This window comes from Hippoglossus hippoglossus, chromosome 14 (genome assembly GCF_009819705.1).
Source record: "Hippoglossus hippoglossus isolate fHipHip1 chromosome 14, fHipHip1.pri, whole genome shotgun sequence".
In the NCBI taxonomy this organism is placed as follows: domain Eukaryota; kingdom Metazoa; phylum Chordata; class Actinopteri; order Pleuronectiformes; family Pleuronectidae; genus Hippoglossus; species Hippoglossus hippoglossus.
Window position 1 is genome coordinate 4,698,369 of NC_047164.1, and position 23,833 is coordinate 4,722,201.

The window sequence follows — 23,833 nt, forward strand, 5'->3', positions numbered from 1 at the left end:
AGAAATAAAGAAAGCAGAGAAGAGTAAAAGCATGCAGTCGAAGTGTCACACTGTAAGGCAACTGAACATCTTGGTTGGCTTCCCTGCCTGAAAGCTCCACAAACATATACTGCCGATCGAAGACGGTCGTCTCGTCGTCTCGTGTTCTCAAAACAGAACAAGACGGAAATCTGTTAATGAGCATGTGGTGTTTTTTGGCGTTTTTATCTTCTGTGTTTTTCTCAGCCACGGCTGAACCGAACTGAACTGGAGGCGGGTTTGTAGAATAATGCTACTGGTTGTCGAGGGCCGAGGTTTGTCGCACATCCTGGCAGGTGTTTGGTCTTTAATAGGAGACATTCTGCTCATATTCAGGTTCCTAATCTTTATTACTTGAAATGTTTGCATGTCCATTGGTTTTCCTCGCTTATTGGCTACACTGCCCCCAATTTCCTGTGCTACTGCTGTTTCGTCTGTATCTGTAAACCTTCAGAAGACGAGCACAAATACTGACAAAAAGAACGCAGAGTACGGACAGAAGGCTTCGTCCCTTCCAGACTCGGAGGAAAGACGAACGGAAAAAAGCATCATATGTCTCCTTAAATATAAAGACCCTGAAGTGAAACTACCGTCTGTTACTGCAAACGTACGCAATCGTCCCTTATACACTAAAAACCAACGGCGGGTAACGCACTGCGAGGATCTGTTGATCCAAACGGTCGTGGAGCACGTGAGCGGCGTCGCACGCGTTGAGGAGATTTCGACAGGGTCGCTGGAGTGTCTCAGAAGATACATTTGAAACAGTTATCCATCAAAACGTCCGTTCCGATTTTTGAGGCTTATGCAACAAGTAACTTCACAGTGAACCTCTCCTTCCTCTCTAGCTAACTATCACTGTCATGCACAGTTTGTCCCATGAACCTACACAATCAAACGCTCATATACACCCCCCCCAGCAAAATGTCAAGACAACAAGCCACAGGGTACAATACACAAAAAGGAAAAAACAATTGAAATCATCAAGTTGACAGCTAACATAGCTTATAATCAGTCTAAGGCAGAAATAAACAACAAAATACAAACAAGTAGTGGGTTGGTGAAATTAGGATCTCTTTTTTGACAACATACTGTGTCGGCTATCACTCTGTGGACCAAAGTCCTGTAGTCCATGCCAGCCTCCCCGGAGGAGGAAGCCCCTCTGACCTCCTGCATGGCCTGAATCCCAGGTTGGGATCTACAGGGATGACGGGGGGGGGGGAGCTTTACACTCTGAAGCTCTCTCCTTTGCCGTCAATGTGGCGCAGACGCAGGTAGATGTCGGTGCCGATGCCCTGCATAGACTGTATGGACAAGGAGCCGCCCAGGTACTCAGCGTAGGCCCGAGACGTGGGCAAGCCGAAGCCGAACCTGCGGGAGAGAAAGACACAGGCACTGAAGCATCGACTCGTGTCTGTGCTGCACAGCTGAGGGTTTCACAGCTGAATGAAAATGGCCGGCTGTCCGCAGAACATTGAAAACAAGTGGGGGAGGAAGTGGTGAACATCCGCTTTAACAATTTGAGGAAGTTTGAAATTGTGTTTACTGCTGCGTTTTGTCTTCTTTTGACAATAATCAGCAAACGAAGCTTTTCAAAATTCATCTCACAAGAGGAAAAATGCCTGGTCATGTTACTTAGGAAAGTGCGATCAAATAATTGATGAGGAAATGCTGCACTTAAATGCATCGTATGAATTCCAGTTTGAATGAGTGGATGACTGTACTGCAAAGAGTATCGAGTGATCATCAAGAGTAGGAAAGTGCTATATAAATAGACCTTTTACCATCTACTGAGCAAAAACACACGTGTAAATGTGAAATCAGAGGTATAAGGGCATTTTGACATTTCATAGGTTCACACAATCCTGCAAAACAACTTCAATGTTTACAGACATAGTTTACTCGTGTATGAACGTTTATGTTTGTTCAGGTCAGTGGTAGGAGCTGCAGGCGTCTAAGACTAAGTGTACACATCAGGGCGGCTTCATGTATCCTGCATCTGTTTGGTGCTTTGGTTGTTCACGTCCTCAGAAAGCACCAGGATGCAGTTTTTTTACAGAATGCAAATCTATCCACGTTCTGTGAAGTCCCCCCTAGTGAACTACACCAAGAACAGGCATAGTACACATGTAGTACACGGAAAGTATGTGAACAATTACACTCACAACTTAAAAGTGACAGAAAAAAGCAATATATAGCAACTGCACTTTCTTTTATACTGAACAAAGTGTACATTCCCAGTCTTACCCATGCATCGGGCTGGACTGGTTTCCACTGTTGGTAATGTTGTTGAAGAGGTTGCTCATGCGAGGGTCCTGCGCGCTCTCCTCTGCGGTGCTGAAGTGGTAGTCCATCACTTTGTCAATTATATTGTGAGGGATTCCGCCACCACGGTCTGAAATCCTGAAACAAACAATGTTGTATGTTAAAAAGCTGTGAGCAGCACAATACTCCACCACTGCCGCGTCCTTTTCTCTGACATAAACACTCCGACAACAATCTTACTGATTATTACTGGTTTATTTAAGGATTGTAAATTGAAATATTCCTGCAGATGTTCATGAAACTCACCTGATGACAAAATCAAGGTCATTATTGGCAATAGTGATGACCACATCAGGCACATTGTACGGGGTGTCCAAATGACTCTCCATGGTGGACCTGGGGGGGAACATAGACACTTGTTATGGACAGATTATGATTTATGGAGGACAGAAACAAAAATAACTAAATTCCTCCTGGTTTCCTGGAGAAACACGTAGTCAGACAGATCCAGTCAACGTGAAAAACCAGTGGTAACGTTACCTCATGGCGTTCTTGAGGAGCTCGGGCAGGATGTAGTCCAGAGGCAGAGGGATGAAGGGGAAACGAGCGGCTACGTGTCCGTTGATCCTCACCCGGGGCGAGTTCCCATACTGGTGCTCACACAGACGTCTGGTGGAACAAGAGGAACATATGAAAAACCACAAAGACTGTTTATTAAATATGTTTTATTCTGTTTCACCTAAATTTGACATGTATTCATCTTGCTGTTTACTTTGTTGTTCGTAAATCAATTTTCTAGCTTAATCACCTTCCAGCATTTATGTACATAGATCAAAATAGACATCTTTTTGTTGAAAGTTTATTTTGGTATTAAATGCTTGAATGGACAGGACAGTATTTGGGGAACATTAATGTGTAATTCACCAAACACTAACTTCGCAGTTATCTATAAAATAGTTGTTGAAAGCTTATCCATGCCAGAGAATCATATCTAATAGATGTTGATTTCCATGTGTTGACCCAATCGATAACAGACCAGCTCATTTCCCAGCTATTCACTGATTATTAGTACACACACACACACACACACACACACACACACACACACACACACACACACACACACACACACACACACACACACACACACACACACACACACACACACACACACACACACACACACACACACACACACACACACACACACACACACACAACATGTGAACTGTTCTTTTTGAACTCAGTGAAAGTCACTTCATGATAAGACTACTAAAAGTAAACAGGACTGATAGCTCATATCTCGTTCACACAAAGTCATCGAAAGGTGATAAACAAACACGGCCGTGTACACAAGCCCCCACCTGGCAAAGTCCACCCACTTCTCGATGATCTTTTTGGGAGAGAGGCGTCTGCATATCATCCCGACAAAATCAGGCTGAAAACACAGAAAAATGACCCTGATAGTCAGTGTTGAGTATTGAGAAAGAGATTGGTTTGTTCAGACACACCCCATGTTTGAGGAATATGAAAAGCAAGCCGACTCTTGGGGTTTATCATACGTTATTCTCTAGGCAAACCAAAACACTTCAAAAATCATTTGAATCATAGAAATGTTCAGACGTACATTTTCTTCGTGGAGGGCGAGATGGTGCGTGGCCAACATTCGGATTCCCAGACGAGAGCAGAGCGTTGTATCCAGGAAGCTGAGGATAATTGTCTCATCCTGAAAAAATGAAGGGGGAAAAGAAATGTTCCCTGCGTCACAGACAAAACTCACTTTGAATAAAGACTGATTACAATTAAACAAAGCTTTAGTGTAAGTCCCTTCAATACATCATCAGTCGTGCATCATCTCCAACATCCCTGCTGCAGTTAACCTTTCTCTGTCTTTAATCATGAGGTGTGGGGGGGGGGACAGGTCTCACCTGGATGTGTCGGCGACACTCCCTGAAGCCCTGAGCCAACATGGTGACCACGTCTTTGTGGTCGTCCAGGAGCTGCTGCACCAGTTTACAGAAACGAGCATCAACGTCTTGATCTTTGATCTGTCAAACCAAAATCACCACATGTCAACGCCGTCACTTCCTTCAGTTGTAACCGCATCAAATCAAAGTCACTGGTTTCTCTACTCCTGCTTTATTTTGCTGTCAACCCTGAAAACACCATGTTTTATTCACTGTTAATTTTATTGGTGTTTTTGATACATTGTTTTTTGTTGTTGTGTTTTTATCTCTGCCGTGTAAGGTGCTCTGAAAGGAGCCTATAAATAAAATGTTTTATTATTATGTTTACCTGATGCTTTGATAAATTCAGCTGAATGTAAAGTTTCACTGCGATAAATCCAGCAGTAGAATGACAGAGTTGCATCATATTCACCTTGTCAACAAAAACTTTTCATTTAATGTTTCCATTTACCTCTAATCTAGTGTTTATTTCCCTATTACCAATAAGTTACCCTCATATACTCTAAACATCCTGCATATATGTTTCACAACAAAAGCCCCCAATTGATCGAAGGGCATAATCACATCCTTTTCTGGCTTTTAATGTGAAAAACCTGCAGCTTGATAATGATAATGAAGGGACAGAAATGGCAATTCAAGAAAATGACAGAAAGAGAATTAGTTTTGTGAAAATGTGCGTATGAAAGAACGTTTGACCTCTGGTGAACAAAAGGCGATTTCCCAACCTTATTCTCTTCAGAGCTAATAATGGCCGACACCTGCTGGTATCTCTGACGGTGAAAATCTCTTTGATTATTAGTTTATCAAGTTGGTAGAACAACATCATATATTCCTCTAATCTGTTCAAAGTTTTCAGATAAAAAAAAACGACATCCATAGTGACTTAATGCTATAAAGAATCACCAGTAGGGGGCATACTTAACGTACTGTATATCCACTGTGACATATACATTCTTCTGCCTCCGCAGAATCTATGTGTACATTGAAAATAGAAAAGCCAGCGGGTACAGAACAGAATGATCTGGTCTAAATACGCCCACACATGCCCACTCACACACACACACACACATTCACACACTCCCGGCTGTCTTTATATAGAGCAGAGCAGAATGATCTGATAAATATTTGCAGTGTAATATATATGACCGCAGGAACAAGTAGGACACATTTGTCTTTTTTGCCGGGTCGCCACGAGGACATAACGACTGAGTAAGAAGCCAAAGCTGAGGCTGTTCACTGTCACCGTCAAGAATTAACAACCACGTCGATGACCGACCCGCATTCCACCCTGCACATATTTTCTGTAACTGAATCCAGAGAGAACTAAGATCGCACAAGTGGTGAGCTTTTGACAGTTTCTGACTATAAATGATGTTAAAAACATACATGATCTTAGTTTCAGACATTCCAAACTCTGGCAAACACGCAGCACTAATACAAACACACACGTATAAAACCTATTACACAACTTTTTTTTACTGCCTGGTTCATGGGTGGGTAAGTATTTCTATTTTTATAGCAGTGAACAGCATGTTAGGGAAATTCTCCGAAGAGAATTTAAAGGGCGAAACAAACCTCTTTCTGTTTAATTAATAAGATGTCGTCTTATTATTATTATTATTATATGTCTCTTTTTTTGTACATACATCTTTGTAAATTAAATAACATTGAGTTTTGGGGGGTTTGCACGTCACTTGGGGCTTTTTATTCAGACGTGATGTGATGGAAACTACATTAATGTTTGGGTTTAGGTTGAGCTGCAGCGCTGAGTGAAGACCACATTCAGCAAAGCTTAACCAATTCTGAAGCTGCAACAGCCAAGACTATAAGAAATGTTCACACTTCCTGTTTGTGGTCATGGATGATGATGTTCTGTGAAGAAAGGAAGAACTTGAACTTTTAACCTTGTGTTTGTTTGTGTGTCTTGGTGTGTGCGTGTGTGGGTAGGACACTCACCTGTGGAAATTCACTGACCATGTGGTACGCTCTGATATACAGTTCATGCTGTAAAAGACAAAAGGGAGGTGGAGGCTGTAGTTACACAGATTCTTTAGTCATCGTCCACCCAAGCAGAAATCATCACCCCAGCAGCTCAGCCCCTTGTCTGGGCCCTGCAGGCAGCACAGCTCCACACGTGGCTCTCATTACAAAACAGTAACACGTCTAAGAAAAAAACATCTTTGTTAAGGACAAAACTTGCACAACTCCTCCACAGAAAACAACCCCTGTTGCACAGCTACATACAAGTATAAATCATATCGGGCTTTCATTCATGATGTGGATCAGCTGAAACTCTAAACCTGCGGCGACCATTGTGTTAATGGTCAATGAAAGAGCTGTGGCAGTGAATTAAGCCACCCTAACCTACATTTCAACTGGTGGCATTCAACGGGAGCCACGCTTTATGCAATCAGCACAGAGGAGCTGCGCGATGCCAGAAAGGAAGGGATCTAGGTGAAAGTTCAAGAGCGCAGAGGCGGTGAATTGGCTGTGAAGGGCCTGCTTGCAAATACATAGAGAGAGCGAGTGAGAGGGTGGGAGGGAGAGAGAGAGCACGTTTCCCACGTGAAGACAAAGACAAACGAGGAACAATCGCTGAAAATAAAAACCATGACACACATGTTGATCCAGGCTCTGGTGTTGTTTCACTGCTTCTGTTTGCGAGCAACAAAAACTGACGACTGCTTTATGTTTCAGAGTCAGATTTATGGGTTTGGGACAACTGTGTATGAGCCTTATGACACAAAGGAATTTAGTTTGTGCCATTGACTGTGGACAGTTTCCATCAGAACAACCTTCAAAGTGTGAAAACAGGAAGTGTCTTCAGTAGAGAAACACTGCGGTCCTAAAGTAGCTCTAGTTCACATGTCGAGGCTGAACATCTAAAAAAGGAACTTTTTAAATAAAAAAAAAAATTGTATGACTTATATGTATGGGGCTCAATGCAAAAGTATTTTTGTCTTTTCAGTCCAACGCTGCCCACCCTCAACAGCAACATGCTGCGCCCTCCTTGTCACAACAGCTGTGTTTACACAGAGTAAATGCTAAATGGCTGCATTTCTGTTAAATGAGCTTTTCATACAACATTCACACTCACACTGACGGCAGCGAGCTCCAATGCAAGGTGCTGGCCTGGGCATCAGGGGTAATTTGATGTCCAGCCCAAGAACACTTCAAAACTTGGACAGGACATGTGGGACAAACGGATCTGCCAACTCCGTAATTAGTGCTCTACCCACAATGGAGGCCGCAGCCGCACACACTCACTATGAGAAAGTACTTTGCTAATTTCATCCAAAATTTAGTCGAGGCCTCTCCTGTGCTGTGGCCTCGTGGTCTCCTTCTTATTATAACATCCACTGACACACCCTCGCTTCATTTATAGCTTCACTCTGTATCCAGGAGCAGTGCTGGGGGAGAATTGTGTTCTTACCACTTGCAGAATTGTGGGGTTGCAGCCAATGATGAAGGGCAAACTGCGGAAGCCCTTGATGCGATGAGCGATTCGTACAGGCAGCTCTTTGTGTAGGTACTTGGCACTGCTCTGAAATCACACACAGACACAGGGATGATAGTGGAGAGCAAGTGAGTGAAGAGTCAAACACATCAAACAGCAGCTTTTTACAGGTACGCTCAATGTGGCGGACGTATTTACCAAGATGTGATGTCCATCAGGAGACTTCCCAGAATACAACAGGGTGGCTAAGGTCAGTCGCACTGAGGCCTAAAGGAAACAAAGACACACACAATAAAGTTCACATTGCAGGTTCATGGGACAGAGACTTTCTGCTATAAACAGTAATTAAGAAAAAGACAGCTGCATCTTCACCATTTCCTCAGCAGCACACATTCCCGAAATTAAGAGGGTACAGTGATAAGTTTAAGAACCTACACAAACTTTCTGACATTTTACTTTGAGAAATATTCATGTTTTTTTTCTGTAAAACCCATTTTTTATTCAACAAAAGGAGCCCTAGTTCTGAAATCTTAACAAATGATTATTTGCCAATTTATTATTATCATGTTTTAACTCTCTAATGTGGATATTGGTTTTGAAAGTCCAGAAATGGTTGTGCTCTACTAGAAATACTACATCTATAGTATTATATACAAATTATTATGATTTAAACCTCTGAGCCAAACAGTTATTTTAAATCTACTTAGTGATAAATTATATAGTGTTATACACAGTCAGGCTCAGCCAGGGAAACGTGCTAATGCTAGACAGCAGGTGGTGAATCACAGTGCAGTGACAGGGTTTCAGGGAACTGGTTAGGTCACTGATTCAACAAGCCTGTTACACCTACAGATGATGGTAAACAAAGATGTGATAATCACAATCAGAGTTAAATTAACTACAATGTTTTTCGAATATGACACCTCATATTCAGCTGCAGCTTATATCATCCAAAATCACAGGTCTTGTTTCAGGTGAACTCAGCTTACGCTCCTACTGCCGTCTGTTCTTGCTAGGACCTGCTGAGTCTGGATTTCTTATCTTGATATGGAGAAACACTTGTATAAAATGTGTAAACGCCTGCAACATGACTTGAGATGGGACCAGCCAAACCCCAATCATCCAATGCAGCCTCACACTGGGATCAGATCTTAGGTTAATGCCTGGTCTAAATGAGGCCAAAGTGATGCACGAGAGTGAAACAGCCATTAATTTTATAGGCCGTGTGTCCGTGTTTACCCTACAATGACCCCTGCTGCTACGACCCTGTGGAAATATTTGCTCAAGTGCAGGGAGGCATGAGTGCACGTCCGTACCGAACGGGAAACTGTATGGTACACAAGGAACAAGTGGTAGTGGTAGAACAGATTGTAGATTAAGAGAAGAGATCGACAATCACCAAAAATTCCAGGGATTCAGTCTCAACAGAAAGATAACAACTCCTTTGCAACTACATTTCTCACTTGTGTTTTTAAAAAAGTGCTGAAGTAGGAGTTTATCCTATCTCAGTGTTTGATCTTGACGTGCAGCTGCATGAGAAACACTCGTGTGCAGCTGATATTTGGGACAAAACATCCATGTTGTGCCAGGGATCCAAACACTTTGGGGCAAACGTGGACTGAAGAGGAAGAAGAAGAAGAGGGATGGTTTTTGACCAAAATAAGTCAGGGGGAGGAGGGGGGGTGTCATAAGAGAACAGGGTATATCTATGTAAGACAACTTTCCTTTGTTACTTATGAGCTGGTACATTTCTATCTCGTTTCATTGAATGTTTCATAATCTGCATCAAAGACAAAAAGAGACAGATCTAACAGAGGTGCGTTCAAAGATCAACATCCACTGGTCTGATACCATTGACCTTCTGGTGTGGTCATAGCGGAAATGGCAGCTTTTCTTCAACACTCACACGAATAAATCATATGTTGCTTTTGGTTTTAATGATTATTAAGCTACATTTAACGGGATAACAGCTAGCTAGCTAACCACAAGAAACAACCCATGACCCTGCGTCCAAGCCCTGCGGGGGGACAATCGATCAGATTAGCGAGTGGGAGCGACCCGAAACCGGTTCGGTGGCTGCGGACAGTTTGGAACATGTTGTCTAGAAGTGCACTCGTTGCACTGTCAACGTGAATTAACCCCCCCCCCACCCCCCAAAAAAAAGTTGCGTCCACTGCCTTTGCTGTGTCCCTGAACGCAACACACACACACACATACACACACCGTGCGGCTAACGGCTAACTGTCAAGCTACAGCTAACTTACCGCGACCGGACACACGGTCCCGGAGAAGCCCGTTAACCGGGTGATTTCCCCTTTAGAGAGAAAAACCGTAACTCTCACCTTCTCTGCGGAGACGTCGATGGCGGACTGGTTGTAAAACGACGTGACGGACTTGGACCGCTCCCTCGCCAGCTCCGTGAAGCCCTGCACCGAGGACGTGGAGCGGAACCGGGGGCTCTCCGCGCTGGACGGCGGCGGCGGCGGCGGCGCTGTCTTGGTGACCGGGGCCAGCAAGCGGCTGCCGAGCCTCGGCCTGAGCCTGCACGAAGCCCCGCTCAGCATCTCCGCCGCTAAACCCGCCAGCCCGGGACGCATCTGGACGCGAGGTGTGTGTCTGTCTGTGTGTGTCTGTCTGTGTGCGTGCGCGCGCGCGGCGGTGGAGCCTGTGTGCGTGTGAACAGGCTTGCGTGACCCTAACCCGCGCGAGCACCGAGGGTTCAGATGCTGCTACGGAGCCATCGGCGGGGTCGAGCCATGATGGTTGTTGCACGTCTGTGGTACAGTACGAAGAACAGAAAGGGCTTTGTACGCGTCGGCCAATGGGGGAGCGAGCAGGGGTGACGACGCGACGGCTAATCAGCGCGAGAGGGAGGCGGAGCCAAGCAGCATCAATCCCCCCCCCCCACCCCCATTCCTATAAAACAAGGAATCACCTTTTAATCACTTTCATTGTAAATCAAACAATGATAGTGATCAAAAGAGGAAGGGGGGGGGGGTCCTCTTTTGATCACTATCATTGTACAGTAGAGTTTAAAAGTGAATCTGATCAGTATTAAGTTACTTATTTTATTCTGTAGCCTGATGTATTAGACATGTTTACAATGCTTGTGTGTACGAGGTTACACTCAGACACTAAAGAAAACACATCTGCTTGGTTTAAAACAGCTGAATCAAGTACTCGGCTATGAATTATCTTCTGGTTCCAGCTTCTCGGTTGTGATGATTTTCTCTCTTTATAAAAATAGAAAAGTTAATCATTGGAGGACCTGAACTGGATAAAACAAGCAATTTGAAAACATCATCTTGGGATTCAGGAAACTATGACAGCTGCTCACTGTTTCCTCACTATTTATAGATCAAACCGTACAGATCAAACAATCGAGAAATCTACTTATTTTATTATAGTTTCTTTCTTAGACCTCGCAGGATGAGGGAGTCTCTTAATTTAAAAGCACGCTGGTGGTATCTTTACCCAGAAGTCACCAGCAGACACAGTAATCCAGAAACAATGTGTGACGATTGGATATCTTTCCTCGTCATAGGAACAATATTATGCAGCTTTTAGAGGAATTAATTGAAATGTAATTTATTTTCTAAATCCCAGGCTAAACAGTGCATCATGGAAGGTCCCAGTTTGACTGTGTTCAGTCACCTGGTCTGTTAAATCGGAAAACGCCAGGTTTAATTATAATACATGGTACAGTTCAAATAAAATAATAATAGCGACACCTTTGGTCCATTCTTTTCAAGGTCTTTTTTTTATTTAAATGAATAAAGTCCATGTACAAAACTGGTACAAATACTCAGGCTCAGTAAACTAGTGTGGGATAAAGCTGTGTGTTCAGATCTATATAATTACACAGGAAAGAACACGCTGTTCTCTATCACTTTCCAGCTGCATCTTCACTTTGTCCTTGCAGAGCAGCCGACACTGCTGTGTTTGCATTCCTGAACGTCTCAGCACATTACAAGGCGCCGCATTACACAGACAGGTCCGAGGCTGGTCTTTAAACAGCAGACAACAGTTCATACATGTGCAGTTTTAAAAATAAATATGTACATTTCAAGGTAAAAGAAGAAAATATAATAAAAAATTGATAAATTGTATGTATGACTGAAAACAGCTGCCGGACACATATCGATGAGAGGAAACCAAAACAGTGATGGTGCAGGTTTGTAAGGGAAATGTAACATTTTGACCACAATATGATCATGTTAATTTCCCCTTTAATTGATCATGATTGAATCTCATACAATGTAACCTTGATCCTGCTGTATCCTGTACAACTGAATGAATCTTGGCCTGATTGCTTTAACTAAGGCATTGTTGCCTTGATGTCATCAGAAGGTCCTGACCTTTGACTTTGTAACAAACCCAACCAGAGTGGGAGGGATGAGCCAAATGTATAAAGACAAAGAACTGTTTCCCATCGGTGTGCATATTACAAACTAACCTTTGTCGTATGCACCATGCTCTGAGCATTAAAGTGTGACAATACTGTAAGAGAATTGTGTCTCGTTCCTCGTTGTTAAGGTGGGATTGCAGAAATTGCCACGACAGGTTGTAAAACTGTGACATGATAACACTGAGTCGAGAGCAGACGCAAACTGCAGAGACCGCTGATATTTCTCTTGATATCTCTCATCCATCTCTCGGTTATTTGACCACACGTTGACAGTGGTGAACAGGAACATGTTCAGTTGCTTCTTATTACAACTGAGGGGAGTAATATTTAACACAGAGCCACTTTATTAAAACCAAACTGAAACCATGACATGAAACTGAGCAAAGGACTCAAATAAAACCACACGTTCAAGGGACTTTAGTACAAGTCCTCAGATAAATATACCTGAGGCCAATTACAGCTCAATTTACAGTGTAGGGTCGGTTATTTGGTATAAATTGTGCATATTTATTTACAGTTCTTATGCTGTTTAAAGGTCTAACCCCTATATACCAAAATTACAGAAAGTTAGTTGTTTGTTGATTGTTTGCATATCATATTTGTTGAGGTTGGACTTTTTGTATTTGTACTTTAAAATTTCTAAAATGATAGTGTGTGTGTGTAGAATGAGATATTTTTCAAATAGAAAATACAGAGAATTGTTATTGTATAACTTTAAACTATCTGGTGTTTTTTTTGGCTCTGACGGATGTAACTGCAGCTGCAGGGTCAACATGACCTTCCTTACACAGACGGAGGGAAATGAGTATATAATCAGATCCTGGAGAAACATCCAGTAAGGCCGTTAACTGACATCGTAACGTTCCATCACATTATCAGTTCTGTATTGGAAGTACTCTCACATATACCAACATTTGGTACATTCTCTACTGTTCTTTCCCCGGTACAGTAACTCTAATCACTTGTACGACCTCCCTTCCGGAGTTAAAGTCACACGACTGTTCTCTTCAGGAGCACTCGTCTCTTTTCCACACTATCACCATGTTCTTGTCACTGAGGGCCACCAGGTAGCGTAGCTCAGGGTCCATTGCTACACTGTTGATGGAGGGGCCCTCCACTTGGCACTGACCCTTCCCCACCGGCGTCGGCCACTCCAACACCTGCCAAGACAAAAAAAAGAAAAGAGTCTGTAAATCATAGATGTTTACAAAATTGTCCTTGCCATAGGCTTTACCCAACAATATTTCATGCAAGGAGAGTTATGAAGTAAGGGAACATTTCTATGCGATACCTCAGTGGGCTGAATGGGTTTCCCGCTCTGGAAACTGTTGTTCTGGAGGTCGGTGATGTGGTATGTCCACAGTCGTCCTTTGTCGTCACCACACACTACGTAGACTTGTCCTAAACAGAGGGGAACAAACACACACATATTCAAATGTCACTATCACAGCAGGAATAACTCATCAACAAAACACATTCCCTAACCCCTTATCTTAAACCTCACAACTAAATGCCTGACCGCTTAAGTAAATTACAATTTATCTTAAAGCACTTAAACCTTAAAGCACTTAAACCTTTTTTTAATAACACTTACATGTTTCCATTTGAATCAAACTTCTCATGTTAATACATGTATATATTTTTGAATATAGATAGAAATGATATATCATTTTTAACATTGCTCTATTCAATTAATCATTAAAACAATAAAGATGGTGACTATATTTCATTCTTTTTTACTTTAAACCATTCTTGTATTTTCATATGGTGTATTATAAGGTGTGTTTGTGCCTCTTAACTGATTTTAATGTTTGGTTTTACTGTAATTATTCTTGTGTTTATAAATTATGTATTGTAAGGTGTAAATGATTTTAACTTTATGAAACCCCATGAAAGACTATTTAAAGGTTTTAACCCTTTTCAGACTCGTGTGAAACAAAGTCTTAATCCCCACAACAATACTTTTACTCAAAATTGCTCCTCGCATTACAGGCTTTGTTTCTCTGCCACTCAAACACAAAGCTCAGGAAACACGGTAAACTGGTGGAGCCTCAAACTGAGACAAACAAGCTGGTGGCTGGACTGAAGCAGAACAAACTGTCTCTGTTATGTCCCCCTCCTTCGAGCCACTGACAGACTCCCTAATCCAAGCATATGGTCGACGGCCTCCTTGTACAGAACAAACTGTTAAAGTTGAAGGTAATAAAAGTCTGGCGAGCACTGTGGAAATTCACTCCACTGCCTTTGGCGCCCCCTAGCTACCCCAAGTGCTATGAACCCTCTAAATTCAAACTATAAACCAGGATTATATTTATGGAAAGAGTCACTGAGCTTTTGTGCCTGGAAAAGATGATTTAAGAAATGAAACCAACATGATGAATGCAGCTCGACTGTTGATGTGAACTTACCGGGGCAGGTGTTGAGAGCCAGGTAAGGAATCTCTGTGTTGGCCCACTGCAGCTCGGCCAGAACCACCGCACACACCGTCCTGTTCTTCTTGTCGGGCCGCTGAGCCTTTGTCCTGCTCCAGCTCCACAAGTAAATAGAACCGTGCAGGTGGTTCTTGGAGGCTAGAGGAGCCCAATGAGGTAGAGGAGAAAAAAAGATTAAATTAGAGATTAAGCATGAGGGAGCACATGTCTGAGGTCCTGTAAAGATACAGAGCTTCTCTTACCCACTATGTCATTAGCAAGGAAACTCAGGCCATCAACAGTGTGGTAGTCATGATCTTCGTCTTCCTTCTTATAAATGGGGAAAGTTATCTCCATCTCCTTGGACCTACTGAAGAAAAAAAACACATCATATTCTACCTGCATGTCAGTCTGTATAATTTTATACCCAGTAAAACTCCAGATAACAAACCCAGTGTTGTGCAGACATGTGCTGTTGTCTCTACATTAATGTGAGGGCATTCATTTTAACCATCTTTACTATAAAACGTGGAATCTGTAAGTACGTTTATGTTCATCACTGCAAAGCACTTGAAAAGAATCGGACACCTACAAGCAAACAAACATTTGTGCATCTTCATGTGATAAGTGTCTTTACCTCTTGGTGGTGCTGTTGTTACCGAGTTGCGTGTTGAAGCAGTGCAGGCCGTCCTCGCAGGCCGTGAGCAGGTGAGTGCTGGGCGACGTGGGCGGGAGGCAGATGTGCAGGGGGGTGGCGCTGGTTTCCAACAGCATCAGCTGACTGGATCAACAAACAGAGCAAAAAATATTCTCAACATCACAGCCTGAACCTCCAAGCTCATCTTAAGAGGAATGATTGAAGAAGCAAATAAAAACCACATTAAAAATACCAAGTTAAACTTTGGTGACTTGTTTTAAAAAGAAACAGCCCTAACTTTCTGATCAAACTGTTGTTCCACAGACATTTCTAATCAGTGAAGTACAGAAGCAGAAATACTCACACAACTTTGAAGTTGTACTGGCTGTCCACTCCACCGATGTCCCACATCACGATCTTGTTATCATAAGATCCCGCTGCAGGAGAAAAGGTGAGGGATGAACAAATGCTCGTAAAGTAGGACTGTCAAAGACCCTGAGTCAGGTATAAATCCACTGGGACTGTCCAAAACTTTACAGGCAAATAAGGTTTCAAGCTGTTCGTTATACCCCTGAAATGTTTTTTTAACCTTTATTTAAAATGTAAAAACTGAAAGTGAAAAACATGTCCATCACTGCACAGATTGAATGCAGCAGGTCTCAGTTAAACCAGGAGACTGGTGTGGAAACTGTGAATCTGTAAGAAGTGACTCACTGAAGAGGAAGTTTCCCTGCTGGTGGTTGAAGCGGAGGACGGACAGCGCCTTGCGGCTGGCTCTGAACTCCCCGTAGGCCATGTTGTTTCTGGGGTGGATCAGTTTGACCAGTCCTCTCTTTCCACCGGCCGCCAGGATGCTGCAGTGCTGCGCCGGGGCCCCGCCTCCCCTGGACATCAACACCGTGGACCAGGCCAACGAGAAGAACTCCTGTTTGGAGAAAGAAACAACATTTAAGGACATAAACATGATGTTTTTCATCAGGCTACTTTCCCTGCAGCACCAGTTTAACATGTCCATCACAGATTTATAAGCAGACATCTTTGACCAAAGGGAAGAAATAGGAGAAGATTCTTGTAATTTGGGGAAAACTGTCATAACCACGAGGACGGAAAATTAGATTAATTTCAATGACGTCTTGAATTTTTCTTCACAAGCAAATTCGGCCAAAGTTATTCTAACCAAAGTTACTGAAATCTTGGAGAATTAATGGAACAGACCTCTCCGGAAACTTTATACTTCTTCATCACCATCCCCGTTTCACAGTCAATCACACAGACAGAGTCTCCTCCACAGGTTGCCACCAAGCGGCTTCCAGCAGAATCATCTGTCAGTACAGGAGAGAGATTAACAAAGAAAAGTTAAACATATTTTTAAAGCCTGCAATTTCCTCACTTAAAGCCTCCTGTTCTCCTCCATATCTCTGCAGCTGCTTTGACGTATGTGAGGGAACTGATCGTCATGTACCTGTGGAATCTGGCAGCGGCTGGAAAGCACAGGCCCACAGCTGAGTGGAGAAGTCGTCTGAGTTGTCCTGTTTACTGTGACACTGGAGCACGTGTAGAGGCTTCAGACGCAACGGCTGCAGACGGGAAGAAACAGGGGCATAAAGGAAGGGAGTTTAATGACCTGACATTCGCACAATAACAACTTAATTTTAAGTATTGGGATTGAGCTGGATTGAACCCATTACAGACATTGTATGACCACATGCAAATGCCTCACAGTTGTTTCTCTTATCAGATGCATTTACTTTACCTTGCTGCAGCTCTTCACTGTCGGCATCACAAGTTTTTGCAGCTTTGTGGCAGTGGAATCTTTTCTGTTGATATTTTCCTCCTGTTCAATCTGAGCTCTGTCATCTTTTTTAGTAGCCCTCTTGGGCGTGTCCTTCCTCGGCCGACCTCTGGTGGGGGTTAACGGAGGCTGCTCGGTTTTGCGGGGGCTTATCCGGACGCCGTCGGTTAGCGTCTGAGATTTGAGGCGGAGGGTAGTTTTGCGAGGACTGACTTGGACCGGGGTGTCTGGGAGATCTGAACGCAGCTTTTTGAGAGGCGTCAGTCTTACGCTGGGGTCCACTACTGGAGTTTGTTTCCTCTTGGTAGGAGTTGAGATTTCCTGAAAAAGGCAAATGCATGATATAAACCACACTGCAGGAACTAATTAATTACAGACTCTAAATGCCATATTTTCTATACTATCACTTGAATATATAATTGCTGTGGACATAACCACAGATTTTTAGATTTTTCTATGTTAGGTTTAGGTCCAGTGAACAAAACACCTGATTAGATCCACACTGAGCAAAGGAAGCCACCATTACAATCTAAAGACAGTGCCCAGTTGAAAGTCAACATGAGCATCCAGTAAAGCTTGGAACAAACATGAATTTATAGCAGTTCATCCCTCAAATCCTTACACAGTTGTCTTTTGTATCAGTGAACTCGTTGCTCTCCGGTTCTTTCTTTGGTTCCACCAGAGAGAGCAGGTACTCTTTAGCTATAATCTCCACCTAAAACAAACCGAAGCACAGAGACGGTTACTAAAAATGACAGACGGCCAAACAAGAGAAAATGTCAGCACAGGACATCCTGAACTAACCTTCCATTTGGTGAAGTCAGAGACTGAGCTGGGTCCATATTTAACCTGCTGTCGGGCGGCATTGACAAAGTTCGTCTCCAGGGTCGACAGCTTCTCTGCTGTGACGGGATCTGGGAGATTGAAGCTCTTCTCCCAAACTGCGATTGTCTAAAATAACAAAAGACAGTTTGTTCACCGACAGGAAGAACCTGAAAATTTAGATTGATAACTGGCACACCAGTCAAAATAATCAGTCAGTTTCATACCCGGGTCCTCAGGTTCTCACTGTAGACGAAGCGTAAGTGGTTGGCACTGGTACTGACATCTTTACCGTTGTACATCCTCAGTTTGGGTAACAAGACCATCAGCTTGTGATTATCACTCACCTGAGGAAGAGAAGCAACATTAACAGTCTACTTATGATTCCTTTTCCGCTAATTGAGCGAATCATCTCATTAATAAGTGAGGATCTTTTTATACCATCATGTTTGTCTTTGCACTCAACATGTCCGGTATTAGTTTGAACTTGTTTGCTTAAAGTTTAATAACATTAGAGCGGCTTCATGGAGAACGGCACCACTTCATTAACATACAAATATAGGCAATGTATTCAGAGAGGTGCTCCAAATCAAATCCCCTTCATTTAAAGTACCTGAGGTGTAAGTATGAAGTTTTGCTGCACATCATTCCCAAAGGAAAATACTGATATTCTGCATAATTTTGCCAATAGTGTGAATATTCTCATCTCTGCATTTTTTGCCGTGTCCTCACAGTGATATAAAGGTTGTCCTCCAGCTTCAGCTCCTCCAGGAGGCTTAGAGACTCCAGAGTCGTAACATCCTCCATCTGGTTGTCGCTGAGGTCCAGGTAGCGAAGCGCAGGCAGCTCCAGATTCTTGGGAAACTCCTGGATTCTGTTCCCAGACAGGTCCCACCGCTCAAGGGACCTGAGACTGGACAGCAGCTTGACGGGCAAATCCTGATGCTTCAGTTGGAGCTTGGACAGACTAGAGGAGCAGAGAGCTTCAAGTTAGTGTTTCCACATAGCAGGGAATCAAATATAATCTGTGGCCACTTTTTAATCTGAGCATTATTATTTACTCTCCTGGTTAGAGGAGGTTTGTAGGTTACGGACTGACACCTAAAGAGCAAACACTAAATACTGAGGGGAAAAAGCCAGCTTACTTCAGTGTCTTGATTTGGTCCAGTTTGTTGGTTTTTGGAGAACCTTTCTCCAGCAGAAGTTTCTCTGTTATTTTCTCCATTGTGTATCTGTAGGGAGGAACTCTTGAGTTAAGATACCAAAGAAACAACTGCAGAGCACAGAGGGTATTTGGAGAGTGATCAGATCTCGAACACAACCTCAATGCTTTGACACCTGAACTTGGAGCTGACCACTTGTGATTGGCTCTTTCAGCAGGAATACCAGGTGTTAACACCAGGTCTCAACAAGGTCTTTGTCTCGGTTTCAGTCAAGTTTGCATTTGTACGACCACCACAGGGAGAAGCGTCTGACCTCTCAGCTCGTTTGATTGCTTTTTCACATATTCAAGTGCAGACTGACCCCCTGGGGCACAAGTTTCTATGACTAAACAACGGTCTCAACATATAAAACACAGCCACGGTTCATCCTCATCTCAACATGACTGTTTTATATAAAACCACAGCTCAATCAGCTCTCTTCTTAAATCTACTACTTCTAAAAACATGTGTCAGTCACAGGAAATATTAAATATCATAGAAACAACACAATCCTTTATCAGTCTCACAACAGTTTCCAATATTACAGCAGCAAATTCAAAAACAGGCATCAGTGAGAAATAATAAGTAACATGCAATACTTAATTGGAGGTAATTATAAAAAAAACTGTTTGGGTTCCTACTGTTTATTCTTTTTTTATTTAACCAAAATTACAGTTGTTATCTCATTCAATTCCTATAATAAAAATACACATTCACTGTGTATATATAAGACAGTTAAAGCTAGAGAATATCATTTAGACAATAAGCAAACATCACAACACAAATTACAGCCATATTTGCTGTATTTTGAGCTCAAACAATGTTCAGATTACTTTCATGAACTCTACTTCCAGGAATCACCATGAGATATTTGTAAAGTAAAAACAAGTAACTTAAACGCGCAGTGGTTTGCTGATAAACAACAAAGCTTGGCTAACCACGCTTGAAGCACTTTCACTTCCTGGTGTCTCGAGGCACTAACGTTCACATAAAATACAGCAAAACACGTATTCTTGACTTTGAGTGAAGATCCACCTCACGAGTAAACACCAGTTTGATCATAGTTGTGATATTATAGATTATATAAATATAATAATGTAGATTAAACTACTCACTGACTCCTCAGCAGCTTCAGCGCAGCACCTCCTCAAACTGAGCTTTCCCGGGAAAACTCTAAGCACATCCGGTGGGCGTGGTTTCAGCCATGCGCTGAGCCCAGTACGACGCATGCGCGACAAGCTCAGAGCCGTTGCTACGTTACGGGACCTCTCATATGCACCATGGATGTTATTATATCATATTATATTATATTATTTTCATATACAATAAAAAATAAAATAAAATCAATTTTATAGATAACAATAGTTTGAATTAAAAATAATCTTCCTCACTTTTCATTTCTCAGTTGAAATGAGTTGGTTTTAATAACAGTTATGAATATTCACACAGGTTCCGCTAGGTGGCGATGCTCAGCACTTCTAGCAGTTGAGCTAACCATGTTATTAGCGGAAGTAGCAGCAGGATGATGGCGCCTGCTCCTGACAGCAGCGACTCCCCCTGCGCGTGTAAAGGCGTCCGCCGCTGTCTCGTGTGTGAACAGATTAAGGGAAAGGGTCAGTTGGAGCCGAGTGATCCTGAGGTGAATGTTTCTGGAAACTGTTTTTACCTTGACATCGTTTTTTATGAGCAGGAAAGAGACGCGGCTAATGCTAACGCCACTCACAGCTAGCTACGGGTGCCCTCACAGGACAGTCCAGACTCCCCGAAAAGACGATTCCTTCTGCAAAAGCTTCATAATCAAATCTACTTTGTGCAAATATGTTAAACATGAGCTCGTTTACTTCCATTTAGTCTCATTGTAACAACAAACACGTAAACAATCATCCACATGTTACTACATTACTGTCACGTGTGCCCACTAGAACGCAAGGAGGAGCCCCTTATTGTAAAAGTAATAATATCATACTCTAAAATACTCTATCACAAGTAAAACCCACGTGGAAAATGTAAGAAGTATTTGAGTCATCAGGAAAAAAATGCAGATATATTATATATAAAGTTATACTTATAAAGTAAACCAATTCAGTAAAATGTCCCCTCTGACTAATACTACAATGCTCTATATTATTATCACTAATGCATTCATGTGTACGCAGCATTTTACTGTTGCAGCTGGTTGAGTTTGAGAAGATTTATAATTTAAAAGTTTTTCTGTAGGACTCCAATTAGTGAACTTGATTGATTTTGAAAATTATGAAAGATGTGCATCACAACTAGCAACAATGCAAGGTCACAACATTAAACATCTTGTTTTGTTAACCCATTGTGATGAATTAAAAGAGATCATCCGCTTGTAAGGAACCGTTAAATATTATCCAATATTGCATGAAATATTCCTTACATGATTATCAAAAATGTATTTTCTGTCACTGGACAAATTGACGGATCAGCTAAATGGTTTCAACTCTACTTTAAAGTAGCTAAATCTAAAACAAAGCATCATATTTCTGAGTTCTCCATATGTTTTATGTGTAAAATTATTTGAGCATTAACCCGCATGTAACTAAAGCAGTTGTAAAATGTAGAAACTGCCATGAAAAGTAAAGTACAAGTACCTAAATGTATTATGTACCATATTAAAGTATAATACTTATACATGTTACACCACTGTCTGCTAGGAAGGATCTTTTTGTTTATGCCGTTACAGTTATGCTGCTTCATTGCTTGATTGACATTGTTCTTCCCGGACAGGAAGTAACTAAAGTCATGAACCTACCACTTTCCTGATAAAGGCATTAATTCAATACTATAACGTTGTGCTTTATCATTACAAACTGACCTAACAGGAATACTATGTCTTAGTAATTAGTAGTAAACCTAATGTATTGTTTTTATTATTTAATGTGAAGGTTGTGCATCATTTTCTCTACAATCCTGAGACAAGACTGGCTGTTTGCGATGATGCAGAGGCTTTGTCCTTTCCCTTTCCTGGTGTCTTCCTGTGGGAGAACTTCATATCAGAAGCGGAGGAGAAGGCGCTGATAAGCTCAATGGACCAGGATGTGTGGAATCATTCCCAGTCTGGGCGAAGGAAACAGGTTATGTCAAATGAAAATCAACATTTGCTTGCTCTAACAATTTGGTAGTTTTGCCACAGGGTTTAACTCGTCCCATCGCAGATACAGTTACACTAACACATTTGAATCAACAAAGAGTACAATAAGTGTAAATGTAAGCGTCTACAAAACATGAATCCCATTAAATTACATTATTATTATCTGATGAAATGAACAAAATTCTCCTCTTCTGTTGTTGCAGGATTTTGGTCCAAAGGTGAACTTCAAGAAAAAGAAAGTACGTGTGGCTGCCTTCAGTGGACTCCCTGCTTTAAGCCAAAAACTAGTGCGCAGGATGCAGCAGGAGCCAAGTCTCTCATGCTTCCAGCCAGTGGAGCAGTGCAATCTGGATTACCATCCTCAGCGAGGCTCTGCCATCGACCCACACCTCGACGACTCCTGGCTGTGGGGGGAACGCCTGGTCACCATCAACATGTTATCAGACACGACGCTCACCATGTCGCTTGAACAGGGTCTGCCTGAGCTGGGACTCGGAGGGGATGTCCAGGTAGCCTTGCATCTCCCTCGCAGATCTTTGGTGGTGTTGTACGACGAGGCACGGCACAGGTGGAAACACGGCATTCACAGGGAGGATGTTCATGATCGTAGAGTTTGCAGCACTTACAGAGAGCTGTCTGCAGAGTTCTTACCTGGAGGGCAGCAGGCGGAGCTGGGAACGCAGCTGTTGAACATGGCTTTGAGTTTTCAAGGAACTCCAATATGAGCTGATCGGATGATGGCAAGGGAAAGCTGTACAACCAGTGATGGGAGTCTGGACTACATGGACACGTCTTGAACTGTTCTGCATTTAAACAGAATGAAGATGTGTCCTTCACAGGGCTGAAGGCTTGAAGTTCGAACCTGTGAATCCTCTTCAAATGCAACAGTTAACAGAGGATACACAACACTGACATCACCAGTTCCTTTCCTCTACGAAATTGACCAGTTGACCAGTGCACAATCGATTTTTTAATATGAATGTGAAGATTGCAAATGATACAGCTGCTGCTGTGGCTTAAAATCAAGGAAGAAGAAGAGGAAAACAAAACATCATTACTGCATAGGGTCTTGACTTGTGGACTTAAAATGCTGTTATTGATTCCCTTTTGTCCTGTGGCTGTTTGACTAAGTTTGTCCCGGTTAATATTTTGACCAGAACTCTGTTTGTCCAAAACCTGTCAAAAGCAATTGAAGGCACTCCAGGTTTGGTTTGACCTGTGAGTCAACAATGCTCCACGGATTTGAGGCACTGATTGGTTCAAATCTGCACAACGACTAAGTCAAACGCTAAAATGTATGGACGTCCACAAGTATGTCAAAATGCAGTTGTTGCATAGAAAAGAGAAAGGAAAAAAGAAGTCAGGTGTTGGTTCCACCATGACCTTCCAGAACAGTGTTAGTGGAGAACGCCGTCTATCAAGTTGAGATGTATTGAGTGTGAAAGGCCAATGAATATGATTCATGTCATTTCATACTCCTCAAACAATTAAGTGAGCCATTGTGTCCCATATGGGAGCTCCTGTGTAAATGTTATAATCTCATTAACATCATACACATGGCAACTTCCTCTGTTGACTCCTATGGTGTCGATTCTCTTGCAACTACTAGTTGTTTCATCAGAAAGATTCTCCATATCCTCTATAAACTGCCAATGTGATGAAACGGGCAAACAGTATTTTTGATGTCCTTGAATTATATAACTTTAGTGATTAAATTGTTTTTTTAATCTTCTTGCTCTTCT

At 42.3% G+C, this 23,833-nt stretch overlaps 3 protein-coding genes across 5 annotated transcripts; 1 reads left to right on the top strand and 2 right to left on the bottom strand.

Moving 5' to 3' along the window:
• Positions 1 to 932: 932 nt before the first annotated feature.
• bckdk (branched chain ketoacid dehydrogenase kinase) lies at positions 933 to 10,498 on the bottom strand. Of its 2 annotated transcripts, none has more exons than XM_034605800.1 (12): positions 10,359 to 10,498; positions 10,047 to 10,320; positions 7,903 to 7,971; positions 7,681 to 7,791; positions 6,204 to 6,251; positions 4,209 to 4,328; positions 3,908 to 4,006; positions 3,645 to 3,718; positions 2,821 to 2,949; positions 2,587 to 2,676; positions 2,263 to 2,418; positions 933 to 1,386 (listed from the first exon to the last, which is right to left on the bottom strand). In XM_034605800.1, the coding sequence occupies exons 2-12, from the start codon at positions 10,299 to 10,301 to the stop codon at positions 1,242 to 1,244; spliced, it is 1,296 nt and encodes a 431-aa protein (XP_034461691.1). In that variant the 5' UTR covers positions 10,302 to 10,320; positions 10,359 to 10,498; the 3' UTR covers positions 933 to 1,241. The 2 variants fall into 2 exon arrangements, with proteins under 2 accessions (XP_034461691.1, XP_034461692.1); XM_034605801.1 differs by having other exon boundaries at positions 10,047 to 10,334; positions 10,370 to 10,458.
• A 2,293-nt stretch (positions 10,499 to 12,791) lies between these two features.
• lrwd1 (leucine-rich repeats and WD repeat domain containing 1) lies at positions 12,792 to 20,140 on the bottom strand. Of its 2 annotated transcripts, none has more exons than XM_034605798.1 (16): positions 20,092 to 20,140; positions 18,920 to 19,006; positions 18,507 to 18,741; positions 18,002 to 18,121; positions 17,757 to 17,903; positions 17,575 to 17,667; positions 16,914 to 17,273; positions 16,623 to 16,737; positions 16,376 to 16,482; positions 15,875 to 16,085; positions 15,525 to 15,597; positions 15,161 to 15,304; positions 14,787 to 14,893; positions 14,521 to 14,682; positions 13,404 to 13,513; positions 12,792 to 13,272 (listed from the first exon to the last, which is right to left on the bottom strand). In XM_034605798.1, the coding sequence occupies exons 2-16, from the start codon at positions 18,997 to 18,999 to the stop codon at positions 13,120 to 13,122; spliced, it is 2,217 nt and encodes a 738-aa protein (XP_034461689.1). In that variant the 5' UTR covers positions 19,000 to 19,006; positions 20,092 to 20,140; the 3' UTR covers positions 12,792 to 13,119. The 2 variants fall into 2 exon arrangements, with proteins under 2 accessions (XP_034461689.1, XP_034461690.1); XM_034605799.1 differs by having other exon boundaries at positions 20,096 to 20,117.
• A 287-nt stretch (positions 20,141 to 20,427) lies between these two features.
• Positions 20,428 to 23,122, top strand: alkbh4 (alkB homolog 4, lysine demthylase). The gene is made up of 3 exons (XM_034605957.1): positions 20,428 to 20,615; positions 21,886 to 22,074; positions 22,295 to 23,122. The coding sequence occupies exons 1-3, from the start codon at positions 20,499 to 20,501 to the stop codon at positions 22,814 to 22,816; spliced, it is 828 nt and encodes a 275-aa protein (XP_034461848.1). The 5' UTR covers positions 20,428 to 20,498; the 3' UTR covers positions 22,817 to 23,122.
• The last annotated feature ends 711 nt before the right edge of the window (positions 23,123 to 23,833 follow it).